The sequence below is a fragment of the Ciona intestinalis genome, chromosome 8 (genome assembly GCF_000224145.3).
Source record: "Ciona intestinalis chromosome 8, KH, whole genome shotgun sequence".
In the NCBI taxonomy this organism is placed as follows: domain Eukaryota; kingdom Metazoa; phylum Chordata; class Ascidiacea; order Phlebobranchia; family Cionidae; genus Ciona; species Ciona intestinalis.
Genome location: NC_020173.2, coordinates 1,177,841 through 1,197,011, shown reverse-complemented (window position 1 = coordinate 1,197,011; position 19,171 = coordinate 1,177,841). Strand labels below are relative to the sequence as shown.

General features: G+C 37.3%; 5 protein-coding genes across 9 annotated transcripts in view; 2 read left to right on the top strand and 3 right to left on the bottom strand.

Moving 5' to 3' along the window:
- zf(c2h2)-36 (zinc finger protein 36) overlaps positions 1-4,650 on the bottom strand; it is a 14,557-nt gene extending 9,907 nt beyond the window's left edge. For 2 of the 4 annotated variants that reach the window (XM_018812710.2, XM_018812711.2), the window contains exons 1-7: positions 4,402-4,650; positions 3,709-3,850; positions 3,220-3,291; positions 2,876-3,033; positions 2,363-2,513; positions 1,946-2,042; positions 1,494-1,634 (exon numbers count right to left, since the gene is read on the bottom strand). In XM_018812710.2, coding sequence (XP_018668255.1) covers positions 1,494-1,634; positions 1,946-2,042; positions 2,363-2,513; positions 2,876-3,033; positions 3,220-3,291; positions 3,709-3,850; positions 4,402-4,495 — 855 coding nt within the window. In that variant the 5' untranslated portion in view covers positions 4,496-4,650. 4 annotated transcript variants of the gene reach the window in all.
- Positions 4,651-7,346: 2,696 nt separating this feature from the next.
- LOC113474457 lies at positions 7,347-9,317 on the top strand. The gene is made up of 2 exons (XM_026835610.1): positions 7,347-7,877; positions 7,943-9,317. Exon 2 carries the CDS (start codon positions 7,951-7,953, stop codon positions 8,974-8,976), a length of 1,026 nt encoding a protein of 341 aa, XP_026691411.1. The 5' UTR covers positions 7,347-7,877; positions 7,943-7,950; the 3' UTR covers positions 8,977-9,317.
- An 830-nt stretch (positions 9,318-10,147) lies between these two features.
- Positions 10,148-15,179, bottom strand: LOC108949716. The gene has a single exon (XM_018813058.2). It carries the CDS (start codon positions 13,787-13,789, stop codon positions 12,686-12,688), a length of 1,104 nt encoding a protein of 367 aa, XP_018668603.2. The 5' UTR covers positions 13,790-15,179; the 3' UTR covers positions 10,148-12,685.
- On the top strand, positions 10,584-13,336 carry LOC100183119. 2 transcript variants are annotated; one of them, XM_026835609.1, is made up of 2 exons: positions 10,584-12,463; positions 12,762-13,336. In XM_026835609.1, exon 1 carries the CDS (start codon positions 10,611-10,613, stop codon positions 11,637-11,639), a length of 1,029 nt encoding a protein of 342 aa, XP_026691410.1. In that variant the 5' UTR covers positions 10,584-10,610; the 3' UTR covers positions 11,640-12,463; positions 12,762-13,336. The 2 variants fall into 2 exon arrangements, with proteins under 2 accessions (XP_026691410.1, XP_026691409.1); XM_026835608.1 differs by having other exon boundaries at positions 12,712-13,336.
- Positions 15,180-15,246: 67 nt separating the features above from the next.
- LOC100176882 (zinc finger protein 277) overlaps positions 15,247-19,171 on the bottom strand; it is a 28,459-nt gene continuing 24,534 nt past the window's right edge. Inside the window, exons 10-12 of the mRNA XM_026835607.1 lie at positions 17,027-17,123; positions 16,222-16,412; positions 15,247-15,779 (exon numbers count right to left, since the gene is read on the bottom strand). Coding sequence (XP_026691408.1) covers positions 15,605-15,779; positions 16,222-16,412; positions 17,027-17,123 — 463 coding nt within the window. The 3' untranslated portion in view covers positions 15,247-15,604. The remainder of the gene's footprint in view (positions 15,780-16,221; positions 16,413-17,026; positions 17,124-19,171) is intronic.

Genomic DNA, 19,171 nt, shown 5'->3' with positions numbered 1-19,171 from the left:
TTAATAGTTACGTTGCGATAGGACACGTGACGTAACAATTGGATGAAAAATTGTTCTAATTCCAAGCGAAGGAATGTTATATTGAATGCAACGCGTGTGTGTGCGTCTTAGCACTTTCTGGCTGCGTGCGTGTCTGCGGTAAAGGTGGCTTAGGGGTTGCAAAACCCTGTGGTTGCAAAACCGTGGTTGCAGCAATTTATAATATTTCATTATAAAAAAGTTTAAGAGTTTTTGGCTTTTTATTTAAAATGTGATACGAAAACATTGGGCGCTCGTGTAATTCGACACCTGCTGTAATTCGATACGGGCAAATTCGCTGACGTTGCGATTCGTTACTTGCGAGAGAGCAAATTCACAACGAACGAAAAATAATTAAGGAGAAAGCTACGCTGACTAGTCTCGTTATCTCTTAGTAGCTTCACTTTTTTCATTTTTAATATTTTTCGCTCTCGCGTGCAACATTATAGCATAAGGCTCGGCGCTCGGCCCAGTTTTTAGCCGAGCGCCGAGCGTCAAAAAAGGAGACGCTCGGGCACGAGCTTTTGAGTTCGGGCTCGGCTCGGCACATCCCTAACACACGGTCTATACCTGCATTATGCACTGTGCATTTACAAACCATTGAGTTAAAAATATGTGCACATTTATTTTAGTTATACTCTGTCTTTACTCTATAGCAATGCATTAAAAGTGTTATGTTATCATAAACAAATGATAGATTACTTAAACTTACTTCAGATGTAAGGCAGACTTTGTGATTTTCATTGAAACCAACTTTTGTTTGAGAGTCTGATCTAATTTTCGTTTGCAACCTAAACAACAGGATTGATAAACTTAATGTAATCCAAAGGAATTCCAACTCAATTCTGGTTCCTTGGTCATAAAATAACATGTTTTATTTTGACAAAATTTTAACTTTTTCATGCGAATGTCATTTACTCAATTTTTCCATTTGATGAAATAAAATTGATAAACTTAGGCAATATACGCTTAAGAAATTTTGCAGCAGTGAAATAGCTTTTTACAAAAAAAAATTATAAACTTTACATTTTTAGTTAATGTGAGTCATTCTGTATTTAGTTTTAAATTGTAAAAAATACAAGCCAACTTACTTTTGCTTTTTTCTTTGGTATCCACAAAGTTTGGAAAACTTGTTGCTAATACTTCCCTTGCAGTTGGAGAACCAAAGAAAAATGATTTAAGTGGTAAAGATGCCTTCTTCCTAAGTTTTACATAGACCTGCACCAATAACAAGTGTTAACAAAAAATACACTAAATTTTAAGGAATAAGTCTAAAAACACTTGTACTGGCACCAATACTATTTTTAGGCTGCTTATTGTAAAAAATGCATTTTTTTTTCTAATTTTTTTTTAAGCAAAGCTGAAATATTTAGGCCGTGGCAATCAACATTTAAATGCTGGTAAACTGAAAGATGCCTTGACGCGAAATTTAGATATTTTCTAAAATTCTTAAAATAAATTTGTAAATAACCTACCGTGTAATCATTAATATTGGGAGGTACGGGGTATCGAAGTTTAGACCTCATTGTCTTCATGTGATCAATTGTTAAATGTTGGCACTGCGCAACACTGCTGGAAAACTGCAGACGGCAACGTGAACATCTGTACGACTTTTTCTAAACATAGAAATATATATATGTTATTGACGGACAAATTGAAAATGGTCAGAAATGATTTGGTTTTTAACTTTTTTACAAAAGTGACATTGTAAAAATAGTTTCACACATAGTTGTCAAATATGGGGATTCATTGGTTCATGTTAGGTGAATGTAATATTATATATACTTAAAAAAAATAGAAACCATAGCGAACTTTTACTTAAGTATTTAAATTCGCTATGGTAGATACTGAACAGCAGGAAAAGATCCTTAAATTTAAAACTGTAAAAAGCTATAAAAAAAGATTTGGAGTTTATGGCTCAGCTTACCAAATGTTGAATTACATGGTTTAGATGGGAGTTTCCAGTGTTGTGAATACACAAGCAGAAGGGACACATCAAGGAATTGCTGTTTTCATGGCACTCTCTAATAAAACAGAAACTTGGTAAGATTTTATTATAAAAAATGAAGCATGTTATGTGTCATATAAATAAATATATTATCTAAAAACAGACACTGGCAGAGATTTTATTTACTGGTAGTAGGTAGTAGTAGCATAGCAGCAGTAGGTAGTAGTAGCATAGCTTTTAGTGTAGTATCATAGCTTTTTTAACTTAGAACTGTAACTCCATAACATGTATTTCTAAAGCTAAACCAATCTTCGCATATGCATGATCAAAACACATCATTTTAATCAAACACCAAAAATTTGTAAAAGAATAAAACTTTTAAAACAAAAAATTCACCTGAAATGCTGCATTAAGTCAGAGTAGAGTGAAGAGCGATGAGAGCAGATCTTACACACATAAGGCATTTCCTGACAACCATGACGATTTTTCATGTGAAATAGAAAAGTTTCTTCGTCTTGAAAGTTGAGCTCACAAATGCAGCATGTGGCTGGTAAAGAAAATTGTCTTTAATTTTTTTGCAAGTTTTTTCCTGAAATTAGTCACATTTTGCTGTCTATGGGGGGGTTAATGAAATCTGTATTGAATCAGACTGTAACATTAACTTTATTAGGAAAACTTTATTATTTTAACTTGAACTGAATTCGTCTATTTAGGCACATTTTGTTGATATGTCTATAATGTGTTTAATCTTTAATGGGAAATGCTTGAACTTTGCTTTTCTATAGATAGAAGAATTTCATCTACATTTAAGGCAGGAAGTTTATAGGTCTATATTACATATGTAGCTTAAAAGGTATTCCAGTCTATCTAATATCTATATTTAAAGTTAGGAAAACATTTTATACTGACTCGATGCAGCTACAGAAGAATGAACAGTTTCAACATGACATTGTAGTTGGAAAGGTGTATCATAATGTCTGTAGCAGTGACTACATATGTTGAAGTCGTTTATGTTGTCGTTCTGTTTCCAATGATTTTCAATCTTGTGGCGAACATGGCTCATAAATCTATCAATACATTGTCAAGGTTTTAATTTTAATTAAAACACATATGGTAGAGCGGGGGAAGTGGGACACCTTTAGCACATAATATCTAAATAATTTGATCGCGTTTTAAACAAAAAACAACAGAAAATATGTTTCTATAATTCTTCAAACATTTAGTACTAAATGAAGAAAATAGAATAAATTTACCGGAGGTTGTTCTTCAAAACTTTTGCACAGCTGTAACATTTATATTTCTTTGATGGGTTGAAGTTGGCTACCCTGTAAATCAAGTTTTGGTTTCAATTGGTGGGCACTTCAAACATAGGACTAAATTTCAAACATTTTCATTTAACATAGATTAATAAAGGAAAAAACATGGGACCGTTTTATATTGATCTATATAATGAAAAACTGTCTGTAACAATTACAACACTAAGATTCACCAAACTTGCAGTGTACTAGTTTAGTAAGTGTTGTTTAAACATAAATTCTGTATGATTTTGACTTGCCAACTAAAGCTTGCCCACGAAAGCTAAATTTGTTCTTGTGCATCTTTCAGTTTGATAAATTAAATACATTTGTACAGAATTTCCAATATTTATCCTAGAAAAACAAAACAACAAAATGCATTTTATATGCATGTCCTAAAGCTCTATCTTACCATAAAGGTATTTTTGGTAACTAATTTTCACTCACTGTTTATGTTTCTTGCCGTTACATTTCCCATAGAAATACTCTTCTACTGTAAGGTGCAACTTTTTACGTGGTCTGGCATTTTTGTTGCTGGTTGGATTAAAAATGATGCAAAATGGTTGGGAATCCGCCGGAACACATTTCTCTGTATACAACAAACAAGGTGAAATTTTCTGCCCTAGTGGGCATTAGAATAGCTTGTGTAAAATGAAGCAAAAAACACATTTACATATTTTAACACACAAATATTTAAAGCTATTAAGATTTAACCCAGTTTGCAGAGTATGGCAGTTCCTGACGAGATCTTGCGCGTGCAAGACGGTTATTTTTCGCGTGCTATCAATAAAAATCTGGGTTCAAAGCATGTACATTTTCAAGCCAAGTTAGGAAATCTTACTTAATTTAATACGTATTTTTTTCTTTGTTTAATTAATTGGCGTGCGTGGGACAAATTGTGGCAGGCATCACCGAAAGTCTGTAAAAAAATCGCCCGTGCACCTGCCATACTCTGCAGTCTGGGATTTAACGGTGCTGGTGAAGAATCTTCCCCCTCCCTCACCTTATTTGCTAACCACTAACCACTAACCCCTATAACCACTAACCATCAACACCTAACCCAAGGGTTTAGGGGTTAGTGGTTAGCAAATAGGTGGGGGGGGACATTCTACACTAGCACAGATTTTAAATTTTGCATACCTTGACTGTGTGCATTGAACACAGAGAATTGTTGAAATTCTTTATTGCAATTCGGACATGTGAAAGGTCCGCGAGTCAGTTCAGAGTTATCCATATTCCAAATTTAACACAAACGCCAGTCTAACTAGCTTTGGCAGGAAATCGCTGCATACGTGCTAGAGAATAGATAAATTAAAAAATACCCTGCTTTTTGGTTGTTAAAGTAATTACATAACTTTCAGCTTATTCCCGCCATTCAGAACGAACCACCTGCTGCATTGTTGCATGAAAATATAACAAACAAACTAAATCAAAAAAACAATACGCTTTGGGAGTACAGTTGTGCAAGTAATTTCAAGGCGGTCGCCATTTTAGGTCACAGAAAACTATTTTGAATTTGTTTTGGTAATAATACCATATGCTACTCTGGTTAGAATGTTTTTAATGTACTCTATGTTTTTACCTTTGTAACGGCAAGCAATAACCGCAAACATGGAGTAATAGTTCAAATTTGACTAGAAAAACTAAATGTAAAGCGACGTGCCCATTAAAATGTTCGTGCATGCGTACCAGAAAAATGAGATTGCTTTCGCCATTGCCAAATGGTTTCCTCTCTAATGATCCTATAAATGCGACAGTACAGCGCTGTTTTAAAGTCCTTGATTTATTTTATATTAAAAACACAAGGCACACGTGATTATTACAACACACGGGAGATGTGGACCATTCACGCACAACATGTAAATAGCATTTTACAATCACACTAAACATTAGAATACACTGAACACTACATTTCTAAACCCCGAATCCGCATTATCAATTGCAATTAGGCCAGTAAAAAATATATAAAATAATTTCTTAAACACTGCATTTACGTTGTATCACCACTTTGGTGGTTTGAATTACAATCTGCAGTGAATCGCACGCGTGCCATTTTCAACCTATATGGCGGCACAAACATGCACCGCGACCTGAAATTAACAAGAAAGCAGACATGTAATAAATGGGTACGCAAAACAAAACTTTATGCTCTCTTCCAATTCCATAGAAATACAATTCTTATATCTTTGCTCTCTTCCATTACCGTGGCAGAGATTTAATTTATGCACGTTTATTTCAAGAATGGGTACAGCATCATTCGTTGGTTATACATGCTTATAAACTGAAAATGTATTATTTTAAAACAAGTTGAGCACTTAATATTAACATAGATAACTTATAAGTTGTCTATGGTATAGCATGACGTCATTAAAGTCTAGAAAAGTTGGTACCATGGCCTACTCAATACATTGGCCTACTCAATACCATGGCCTACTCAATGTATTGAGTAGGCCATGTTGGTACCTAAAAACACAATTTTTTACATGATTTTGGTAAGTATAGTATAGTGGGGCAGGACGGGACACTTAAGCACATGTTGCCCAACATTTCCAAAATCAAAATATATGACGGTCTCGGGTTGATACCACGAAAGGTAACAAATTCTCATGTTATTATATCAGTATATTATATTTAAATTACACCTGAGGTATAAATTCTTGAATTAAAAGCAATCCTTTCAAAGTTTGACAATAAAATCTTTAAATCTACAATGTGGGGGAAGATGGGGCAAATGAGCGAAATATTTTTATATTAGTAGTATTCTGCAACTTTAATTTAACCGAAATTAACTGACTGTATATACTACATGTTTTGCGCTGTGTCCCGTCTTCCCTCACTTTACTATACCTATATCTTACCATTTTAAAATTAAAAAATCGAAGTTGCGCACAATAAACAAATTAATGCGAAGACGAAATAAAAATACAACTATTATCGGCAGGTATTAAGATATCGTAGCAATGCTAGTGTTTTGTGAACCGGTATGCCGAAAAGTCGCTGATGTGCTGTTACAGGTACTACTTCTAGAAGTAGAGCGACTGTTCGTTGAAAGTGAACAAACCGGCAGCAAGCGGTGTCTCCAGTTCTCGAACGACATACAAATGGCAATTAATAATATCAACATATCAATATCATAAACCACTTGCCGCATGGAACCATACGTATTCTTTAGCGCAAATACTGTTACCGCACCGCAAGTTATATCGGTGATAACTGCAACCATGGCTGCCACTGTAACGCGTTTGATGTAAGGTATTTCATTGCTTGGGCCAGAACATGCCTCTGATAGACCTCTCTGTTTCTTATACTTTTAGGTGGTGAAAAAGTGGGTAGATAAGTAAGCCGAGCAAGACTAGCTGGAACGTTAGAGTAGATACAAACAGAACAAGACCTGGTGTAAGTTTTGAAATACTGCTCCATTCAACCACACATCCTCTTGTTAAATTCGTGTATGCTCTGGTGATCAAATATAATCCAATGTTACAGATATTGGTGACTGCCATGATAATAACGACAAAGAAACTCATGCTGCGCACGAAGGGAGTACTGAGATATTCAAGAGCAGGTGTTTCATAAAACCGTCGCTGACGTATCCACAGTACAAGGTAAATACAAGTGACCACCAATGAATGCACTACGGACTTGAAGGCTCTCACATACCGACAAACATTGCGCGAAGTTTCACCATGACTGATTTCAATAAATTCAGCAATAATCCGAAAAAATAATAGAAAAGATGCCACTAAACACAAACATCTCATCAAATCTTCTCTTGTCACTTTTTTGGGCCCAGTTCGTTTTTTCGGCTTCTTTTTACAAACAATAATCTCATGTGTCAATAGTGCAAAGAATACATAGGCACCAGCGGAAGCAATCAAAACTGAAACCACAAGCGAACCGACTTTCTGTCTTTCATATTCTTCAATGTTCGTTCCGTTCAGTTTTTCTGATATATTTGGCATCGATATATTCCAGCAGTCCCCTTGAAAGTTCTGAGTAGTAAGCATTTCAGTCAGACTTTTTTTAAATGTGGTTATATTCTATCCGAAGTGCGTTTATATTCAGTGGGTAAACAACATCATTATACTATGCGGTGTTCTGAGACATGGTGATTGCTTGCAGTGATGATTCAATAACTATACGTACAAAAGCTATGGATAGTGTTTTTGTCACAGATGTATTTTTATATAATGAATAATCTATTTCTCATACTACCATGTCACTTCATGATAAATTATTCTTATGAGCTATAACTGCAAAGAAGTAGGGCAGGAGATCTGCTATTAGAAATGTTGCAAATAATTATGTTTTTCTAAAACAAATGAATGTAAATTTTTATTTTACATGCAGGTTTTCTAAAATATTATAAATAGCGATACAAGCGTATCCTAACAATACGTATACATAAACAATGTATTGCTTACACGCCCTTTCGCCAAGTGTTTGTGTTTGTCGCCTACTGGGATATGACTAATACCTTTGTTAGATTCCCTTTACGCTTGTACAGTGCAATGACACACCACTAACGTAAGAAAGGATGATGGTATTTTCAATAAGTTTTTAGACGGCGTTTTGCCTATCGTTTATAGTTTTGCGTGCATCAAGTCACGAAAGTGGTAATAGCACGCATTTTTAAAGGCTTTACAGTTTTGGGATGTAGTAGATTTTTGCATTTTTTTAGGAGCTACAATGGAAAACGCGACAATTCCAGGAAATCAAACTGTTTTGGTGACATATGAAGGACAGCGAGTTGCGGCTATTGTGATCGGAAGTTTCGCGATGATTTGGAGTGTCTACGTTTCTTCTATGCTTTGCGTGTTTGAAGTATACGTGTATAAGAAAAATGCCTCTATTGGTACGATACAACGCAGCAGGAGAAGGAGCCAGCAAGTTACAAAAGACAGTGCGGCAGATTGGATGAGAAGGTTATGCCTAGCAGCCTCTTTGTTGCTTATAATTCGAATTACCACAGAGTTTGTTGAGATAAGGTACGGTGAAATTTCTCACGATGTTTGTCTACATATAAGAAAATTCAAATCCGTAGTGCATTCGTTGGTAGTCACTTGTATTTACCTTGTACTATGGGTACGTCAGCGCGGTTTTTATAAAATGGCGGCTCTGGCACAACTTAGCAACCCTTTCGTGCGCAGCATGAGTTTCTTCGTCGTTATAATTATGGCAGTTACTAATATTTGTACCATAGGCCTCTACTTGTCTACGAGAGCCTACATGAGCTCTTTAAGGGGCTGTGTAGTTGAGTGGAGCAGTATTTGGACGCTCATACCCGGCCTTGTTCTGTTTATTTCCACACTTTTGTTTCAAATCATACTCCTAGGATTGCTGGTTAACCCAATTCTGCAACACTTAAAAGCAATCAGACAAACCGGAATGGCTTCCACAAAAACAGGACCAAGCAAAGAAATGGTCCTCATTAAACGCGTGACCATTGCCGCAGTTATGGCAATTGCCACTGACATAATCTGCGGAGGAATATCCGTATTTTTATTAAAGAAAAAATACGGTGTTTTAAGACATTTGGTTTACGACTTTGACATGCTGATTTCATTGACTTGCGTTATTGTATCTTTTAACGACTGGAGGGACCGTTTGTTCCCTTTCCTTGTGACACCTGATAAAGTGGTTGGAACAATCCGGAGGCTGGAAGGGGCAAGCGACCACACTTCAGAGAACACGAACATTGCAACAATATCCTAGCACTATTTGATGAACTATATACAGATACACAGTCTGTAAATACACAACGTTTCGACATGAACCTTTTATGTCAGCGCTTCCTAAACCGTAAATAACCTCAACAGGAAGGACACATAAAGAAAAATATTTGAGCAACGATTGCGTTTTTTCTTTTTTGCTTTTGTTAGGTAACAGATGCGCATTATCACGACTTGACATTTTGACACATAGGCTACAGCTACACGATTAGATTTCAGTTAATTTTTTCTTTACTGATCTAGGAGCCAACGCTCTATGAAGCTCCACCTAATTACCGTTCATTAGTTACTTTTTTCGTTGGTGTTTCTGTTTATATATGAGTCAAATAAATTAAAGTTACATAAGTATATAATGACTGCGCAGTCAGATGTCGTGCCATGATTGCATAGGTGGTATATAGAACAAGTGAATCACCAGACTTTAAATATAACGGGTTATAAAAGAGAAATGACATAAGGTAATTGAGTTGATAGTTTAAGATTTTATATCTTGAGTTTTGTTAGGTTGGTAAGTTTTAACCGATTAACAAATAATTTTCCGTGAACATTAATTTAGGTCAAGGTTAGTATATTACGGTTATGAATGATAATGTAACTTATTTTTCCACGCTTGCAAGAGCAAAGATAGTCCTTATAACATAAAGAGTCCAGATTTTGGTATAAGACTGCTGTTCTGTTTATAGATCTCGCGTCCGCTTACGAGTTACTATTTATTTAAATTTGAGGGTGTTCATTATTTATTTATTTTTGTTCAAGGCTGGCAGTTTGGACAACCCATTGGTTAACATTGTTCTTAATAATTAATCTTAATAAGAGGCTGCCCCCAAATACATACGCCCACAATTGTTACTGCGACGATCCTTGAACCCGTAACCGCTATGTTACAAGCGTGCTAAGGGTTGGAAAGATGGTGCACCTTTAGTTCTATATTTCCGTCACATTTGGTAGTAAACAAAAACATTCAAAGAATTTTAAAATTGTATCCTTACGACTCCCATAGACCGTTGTTAATTGTTTAAAACTTGATCAGGATGTTTGGATATTATGTGCTAAGGTTGTCATATCTTTTCCCACAGTACTGTACGAAAATATTGGCATTGTACAGCTTTACAACAGCTTGAATAATAAAATAGGAAAACGCTGGTCAAAGTTTAGTTAATGTAACTGGGATTGCAACAGTATTGCCTCTGCACCCTGTCCTTTATGATTATGACGCAATATTGTTTACATTTTTACGTGTGAATTAGTCACTGTGAACCGAACACTCAGCTCATCATACAACATTTAGTAAAAACTAAACCGTGTTTAGCAAGCGGGTATGAGCACACTGAATTTCCGTTGTCCATTTGTTCTTTTAATATCGGACATGAGACTATGCACGAAAAAATACGAGACACACATGCGGTGTATCAGCTAACTATAGCCGATATAACATAAACGGCTACACTTTTCTGGGTATTTTTGTTGACTAAAATAGCACCTAAAAGGTTGATAGAGTCAGTCATGTCTCGAAAAACAAAATAAAAGTAGACTTAATAATGTTTATGGGACAGTGGGATTTTCATTTACAGCATACTTTTAAGCAGAGTTAAGCCATATAAAGTTCTGCTATAGAATATGCTGGGATTTAAAACGAAGATGGACAATTTGACAATGTTGAATGAGAGCTTCATTATGGAGTTATACACCGGACAAAGAATTGTTTGCATTGTTTTTAATACAGCAATGCTTCTGATTATGATGTACTTCATCGCAGTTTTGTCGGTTTACGAGTACAGAGTAAAGATGCAAAACTCTACATTTAACTGTCAAAGGTCGCTTCTTATACGCGACCGAGTCGCAGACCTTATGAGGCGTTTTGGTTTCGCGGGTTGTGTCTTTACACTGGTACGGGTATTGACGACATACCCCGAGCTAGCGCACTGGGACCTATCAACGGCGACTTGTACCGGACTTCGAAAAACGGCGACCATCTTGTCGGGGATTATCCTAGTCTCCGTGTACCTGATTTTATGGCTTAGACAGCGAGCACTTTACAGAATATCCGCAATATCGGCATTGGCAAACAAGTTCATACGATTTTTAAGCATGTGCGTGCTAGGTCTTATTATGACGTGTGGCGGCACAGTTCTCACAATACACTTGAGCAGTCGATTCTTTGAAGGTACAGCGGTTGGATGCAAACTGTACTGGACAAACGAAGCTATGGGAATGGCTGCAGGCCTAACGTACATGGCATTTCTCGTTGCTTTTCAAGTTATACTCCTTTTTCTGCTGGTCTACCCAATGTGCATACACCAGTCACCCACAGCCAGCATTAAACAAAAACACATTAAGCTAATGAAAAGAGTTATTGCTACTTCTACAGTAGCGACTGTCGTCGATTTGTTCTGCACCCTCTCTGGTGCGCTATTCTTAACTGATACCTACAGTCCATTGCGACAGGTAATTTACAACCTGGACCACACAATATCCATTATCTGTATCGTGTTTTCCTTTCGAGATTGGAAAGCAAGACTCTTACCGTTTCTTGTACGTTCAAGAACTGTCACTGGAACCGTGAGGCGAAAGTTTCAAATGAACGACAGGCCAATAAGATCTTTAAATCAAACGCTGGCAACAGAAAGCAGCTCGTCCAACGGCTGAGCGGCGTTAAGGTTTTTAATGTTGTCGAAAGTTAAATGGGTGTGGCGGCTTTAAGTATTCCTTACTGTGATTTGTATAACTTAAAAGATGAACAACAAGAGCACAAGGCATGACTACTGTGGTACGTTATAGATTGCAGCTATTTGTGTGTGTGTTTTTAAACTTACGTTTAGTGACTAATATCAGGATGTGACCAATTCGTGATTTTTTTTGCGCCGTTATGTAATAAAATATATGTTCGTTTAATGACACATTTCGAGTTGAGTTGTGTGATATGGTTGTGTAAATAAACAACAGCCACAACTTCGCCAGCATAGAAAAATATACACCAAGAACAATGGTTATACTGTGTTAGCGTTCGTGTTTATTTTATTAGACTTCTTACATGTGTGGCATATAGTACTAAGGGGTAATATGGGACACCGTTAACACATAATATCCAAACACCCTGATCTTGTTTTCAACAACTAACAAAGGTGTGTGGGAGTCGCGAAAATACAGTTTTATAATTCTTTGAGGGTTAATTTGTTTACAATCGAATGGTACTAATAAACAAAATAAGAATTAGGGTGTCCCATTTTCCCCTCACCCTACTATACAGTAAGCACTTTCTTTTACATTTTCGTTTATTGTATTTTTTATGTGTGAGATTTAACACATCCGCTGGAACGAAAGGCAACACCGCAATAAAGTGTCTAAAAATATATAGAATATTCACCTTTGTTGCAAAAAAAGAAAAGTTCAAATAAAAACTGGAAAAAAAACTTGTGAAACCATCGTTTACAGAATTCTGTTATGGAATAGGATTTACCCAGTGATATAATGTAAGTATAAGAATGTATAGGCGAAAAAAAAGAAATATAACCACTTTTTAACAAAAGTATCTACATATAGTTCCAACAAATTAAATATTAGTGATAAAGTTTAGAAATGTAGTTTATATAGGTCAATGTGGCGCAAGAAATACAAGTAAATATCACTTTTTGAAACACAGTATTACTATTAAGCAAACAAAGCAAACATTGCGAGTTGTTACAGCTTTACATTTAACTGCTCGTACTCCATATTGTAGTACGGGTTGATCTTTGCGAAGAAGATTGTCGCTTCTGTTTCATATTACAGAAAGGGAAGAGTCTACGGCGCCAATCAACGAAAGACAACATCACGAATATGAATCCAAGTACAAGTTCACCCTCCCAAATCACGATGAGAAGGAAAACTGATTCCTTGTACAGCGCGCTCGTGAGCACTGATACCGTTATGAAGATACTGATGCATAAGCAGTCTGCTACCAGCACTCGTTTTATAAGGCTCATTAGATCTACAGCGTGTTTCTTTCCGAGGCTGGACGACCTAACTTGCCGACTGTGCTTAATAAGCGGGTAGATGAGCAAGCCTAGGAATAAGACACGGTAAGTAACCAGGAGAGTTATGGTCACTGCAAGGACGACATGGTTTGGAATTAATTTGATCAGTTCGTTCTTTTCCACCATACACGTCATGTCAACTCCGTCCGTTGCTTTGTAACCGACTAAAAACGTCACGAACGAAAGCGCTGTTGAAATGATCATGATGATGTAGAACGCCCAGCTTATTAGAGTCGTGAATGGTGACGTAAGATGACGCATAGCAGGGTGAAGGTAAAAAATCTTCTGTCTCAACCAAAGAATTGAGTTCAATAAAATCTCCGTAGTTGATCTAAGCGCGTGATGAGCTTTGGCGAAGTTTTCGCAGTATTGTAAGTCGAAGTTGAGACTGTAGACCAGAAGTCCAGCTAAGCCGCAGGCGGCAGTACAAAGCACTATGATAGCAACACCTACGCACAACCGGCGTAAAGCATTGCTGTACCTAGTTAACCTTGGATGGCGGGTTGAGGAGCCATTTCCTGACGAGCTCTTTCGGCTTACTGATCTTCGCCTTTCCAACACGCATAGATACGTGCACAAACTCACAACGAAGTATATTGAAACCATAAGAACAAAGATTGACAATGTAGAAAATGCTATCCATTTTGCAGGAATACGGTCGTCACCGTTACTCGGCATTTCTGTTGAGTTTCCAGTGGTTGATCCTGGCATCCATGTTGTAAAGATGTCTTCGGCACGAAAACTCTCATTGTTAAGAACCTGAATTTCATTAACATTCGCCATCTAATCTATACAAGTCTAACCTCGCGAGCCAAACTGTTAGAAATAATTGGAATGTTAGATCAGCACATGAATTAATATTCTCAAGAATCGCTTTCGGCTATCACATAATGTTTATAACCGAACATTGCTGCTAAACGTGACTTCGAATCACGGCTAAGACATCTAATTTAAGAAAGGCGTGCTGCGGATCAAACTTGGTGTGTAAAAACTTAAAGACACAATGTTAAAATGCTATGGCGGAACATGCACACGCCTTAATTCAGACACTAGTAGAATGTTAATGTCAAAGTCTTAGAGTTTACACTACATAGTACTTATTACATTTCTTAATCAGCTTTAAAGTGCTACTGTTGGCCACATTTCAAGATCGGTAAGGCGCGATTAAATAATTAATCTTAACAAAACTCTTAAACAAAACTATCATTTCACGGTTGAAAATATTGCGTTAAAAAGACTTGCATTTACTCGTTGTGAAAACTATGCTCCCGCACCTCGTTTATAAACCGTCCAAAAACCGATAAAATTTTATCCTTACATCACGTTTAAACATTTGCAACGAAAATAAAAATGCATGTTTACGTTTTCTTCGGGCGTGCCCGTTATATTTTTGTGAAATATTTTCCTAATAACCGGTTCCATACTAGGTGTGACCGACTTTGCTGACGTTTGAGCAACTTATAAGCGCACCTGGTTGTTATTACTATACCCAGATCAAGCGTATTGTTTATATGGCTTTCATACATTCCCACCATTGCTAAACCTTAAAATGTAAAAACCTGTTTATAACTACGTATATATACATTGAACACTGATGAAATACAGCTATGCAGATACTGATCAAACTGTTCACATCTTAGTTAATTGTGAGGCGGACTTTGCTCCAGGCGTCAAGTTCGTGAGAATACGGTTGCTGCGCATGTGGATAGGAAAACAAGGTACCATACACGAACTCTAAACAACGTCCCTGCTGTAAGCAATCATCGTGCTTGAAAAAACTGACACAACATTAAGGTGTGGAAGGTGCGATTGCAAGCTTTTCGAGCGTCACGTTGCCGTACTTTCCTACGCTGTATAAATTTAGCTTACTTCTGTTTTGAGTGGGCGGCTGGATAAACAAAATTACGATATATATAATATAAAACAACACTGGTGTCACGACACGCGGGGAGCTAGAATCTACCCAGTAGCTTGGCTTCGATGCAGCATGACTTGGGACTATACTGCTTTGCACTGGCGGTGGCACAATTACTTTTCTCACGGTATAACATATCACGATTTCAATCAGGTATACATCGGGTAACTTGTAAGCGTGTTCAAATAAGCCGATTTTAGTTCATTCGGAAATAAATTCCAGATCTTTGGTGCACGTGTTTCAATAAATAAAGTATCTCAAGTATGCCTATTATTTTAAATTCCTGGGCAAAAATATGTGGAACTGTCCATCTTTTTTCGGTACATTGAAATGCGAAGTTTTAATCAAGTTTGCGAGTCATATAAAACAGAGTGGAACCGTTAAACACATTGAAAGAATTAAAGCACAACCGACTTAAAGCATTGCTGTACCTAACCACCACGATTAAGAAAATGTTAGCAACGGCAGAAACCACCCGGGTGAAAAAGCAAGTTAAAGCAGGTTAATACTGGTAAAGTAGGAGTTCGCAACGGGCGACATAAAAACGTAAGGCAGTTGCCGGAAAAAGTTGCTGTTTTTAAAGGTAAACAGGATTTCAGCTCATGGCAAAACAAAGTTTCAAACGAACATAATTGCATATAGAGAGACGCAGTTTTTGTTTCTGTCAGCTGGGCTTCATATTCTTACACATCAAAGTAGCCACCTACCACCAAATCAGTTAAAATGCTGTTATTCACAATTGATCGGCAGTCGATTCCGTCCTCACTGATCACGAATGTGTCTTCTGGCTCAAATAAACCATCTTTGTCCTCCAATTGGCAAAGCAGGGAGTCGTTTTCGTAGGTAGGAAAGTAATATCTGCACAGATTTTAAATTTTTGAATATGGTGGTATTTTTAACTCGGAGTTAAAGTTTTGTCAGGTTATATTGTATATAAAGTAAGAACAATTGAGAAGGGGTATCACATAATATCCGAATCCGCATGTTCACTTCACGATTAAGAAGCAGGTCATTCAGCAAACATATTATATTACCACACATTAGTTTTAAAATACACCTACAGTTCTGTTAACGTTTATGTAGGCACGTCCTTGCCTATTTTAATATGAACGTCAAAAACAGCTTGTACATATAAGTGTTGGAACATTTACAATAAACAAAGGTCCAGATATAAGAGAAAACATTAACGTATACCTTCGTAGATTTAAATAATTGTTAAAATTACTCCCAATGCAGGACGTCTAAGTTTAAAGGGCATATTATACTGTGTAAGCAAACCGCCAAAGTTGAAATTATTTACTGCGGGTGGTTCCACTTGGTGGAGCTGCGGAGGTTTTCGACAACGAAGGCAGTGATGTCATCTGAGCTCCAATCCCTTTCTTTCTTCTGGAGATGTACTTGCCTCCGGATAAAATTGATCATCTTTACTTGTTGATAGAAACTCATCTGCATCTCTTGGCGCATCGTCCGGAAGTCGAAGTCGTGAGCTTCCTATGACGCGGATGAATGAATGAAACCTATTTATGCTCGTGTAGCGGGTGACGATGGTCGTTATTACACGAGTGTTTTGTTTTACACACCTTGTGCCACTTACGAGTTACCACGTATGTTACCTTGTGCGCAATTATGTAATATAGATACGAAATTATGGAAGCTGCACAGCGCAGCACAGGAGTGCTTGTACGATACGTTTGGAGACGAGCACAAACATGTTAAATGTAATAAGTTGTGGCCTAAATCCCGGGTCTCGTGGCATGCCCCGCCTTAAGACCCAACCCATATAAAATATTGGTGAATAAATTGTTTTACAGAAAATGTTATAATTTATGGTTTAGATTTCGAGATATTTTATAAATGATGCTTTGTATGTAACTCTGATAAGGGGTAACAATAATATAGATAAAATGAAAGGTTAGATTAGAGCTTGCCCTTTTGAGGGAATCGCAAACTTTGTAAATATCGGTTGTGGTTTTCGCATCTAATGTTAACATTTCCTCTGAAACCGCAAACTTCCTAAGCAAGGCGTGGCATCTCGGTAGCAACAAAAGCACTGCTGTTCAGTGGCAATATTAAAAAATATGAAAAAGGTGGAACAAAGGACCCACCGTCATGTGATCGTAGACCTTATCTGATTGGTCGAACGCAGCATCGCAGAAGAAGCAGACCGCATGTTGTGATTCCTCGTTCCAACCCGACCAATCACTGTAAAAGATATCTTAAGTTAAATCGATGTTAAAGTGACAAAGTTAAAATGAAACAGTCGTTGGTTTGTGCAGGATATGCACGTAAATTATTGTATAGTAGGGTGGGGAAGATGGGACACCTTTTATTTTCTCGTCCCATTTGGTAGTAAACAAAGAACATTCAAAGATTTATAAAACCATGTTCTTACGACTTCCACACCGTTGGGAATCGTTTAAAACACGATGAGGATATTTAGACATTATGTGCTAAAGGTGTCCCACCATACCCCACAGTACTATACTCGTATTTAAAATGTGTACAGCAAATGATATACTTTATAAGATAGAGCTTTACACTGAAGCAATTTCATGCAACCCATAATGTATGAATTTGCTTTATTGTTCAATAAAACAAAAACTGCCAGTATGTTTTCATTTCGTGTTAAACACCCCGAAGCAGGATTCCGACTCAAAATCCGCAGCTCAGGGTACAAGCATTCGGTTGGAACCGAATACCTAAAATAAAACTATGATTGACAAGTTGTAAACGCGTGGGTTTTTTAACGAGATGTTTATCCGTGAAACATGAACGTGCAGCAGGTATTTATATATATGGCTGATCCAGAAAGTTCAATGACACCTAAATACTGCGGTATTAGATGTTTATGTATACTCATACTGCCGAAATAATGCATGTTTTGTTAGTACGTTGTCGTGCACATAAAGAGCGATGTATTAGGCTGTGTATAGTACACAAGTTATACTGAGTTAGCTCTTTCGTCTGCGGTATGAACGCACGCGCCCTTGCGAGTGACACATCGTGCAGATTTTAGAGCACGAGTCTTTAGTTTTCGTATGAGATGACTTTGTGTTGAAGGGCAAAGTTATACCTTTGTGTTATGCGGATGTGATATCGTCAACACGACGTTTAAATTCGATGCAAACATGTTTGTACGACACCGACCACGCACTTGCACTGCCAAGTAAGGCGTTACTGAGAAAACTGCCGTATAAGGGTTTTGATCAGCCACCACACGGGTTCGAATTTCTTCGGTAAATACAACGCAACGATCAGACTTAACCACGCTCGATCTTGGCCGCCGTTGACGTAGACACCGCATGACGTCAAACGGGATCGACGGAAAACTGTCGTCAGAGCAGCTTCTCACTTTCGAAAGACAGTGTGTAAGGGAAGGCGAGAGATTCTTATACAAGCTGTGAGTTTGTGTCCCCGTTTCCGACACAGGTGCATAGGAAAACCAACGTGTGGTTTTAAAAGGGCACAGGGGCAATCCTAACGTGTATTTTGCAAAACAGCAACAGTTAAAGTTTCTGTAGACGGGTGTTTATTCGCTGGGGCAAAGGTGAGCCGTTTCGGAACGAGCTGAATGTTAACACTTTGTTTATATAGTACTGCGGGGGAAGATGGGACACCTTTAGCACATAATATCCAAATATCCTGATCGTGTTTTAAACAATTAACAACGGTCTATGGAAGTCGTGAAGATACTGTTTTATAATTCTTTGAATGTTCTTTGTTTACTACCAAATCGGACGAGAAAATAGAATGAAAAGGTGTCTCATCTTCCCCCACCCTACTGTATAGACCAAGGTAAATTAATCATCTTACCCAAACCTTCTATGTAACTTTTAATTTTGAAACTTAAGTTCAAACTAATTTTGTATTTTCTCTTTTCTGTGTGCTAACCTACAACGCACCGGTAATGTACAACAAGTAGACAAATTTAAGAGATTTGAGCTTCCTTTATACAAAGTTGAACATGTCTTTAAACCTTAGCCACCCTCTTGACCACTCACGAGGATTTAAAACTGTAAACACGGCTAGCGGTAATTAGCGCAGCGCTACTGTAACACGGGAATCTTTAAGCTTTGGGCTCGGATAAAAATTCCAATGATCGGAAAGTTAAAGGACGTGGGAAAAACAAGATTCGCGGGATTTTCGTACGATTGAAAATGAGTGTGTTAAAGTGCGTGATTACTTTCTGTGGTTAGAAAGGTGGGGAGAACAAGAATTTGTAGTGATCGGTTTTCCTTGGATTAAGGTTA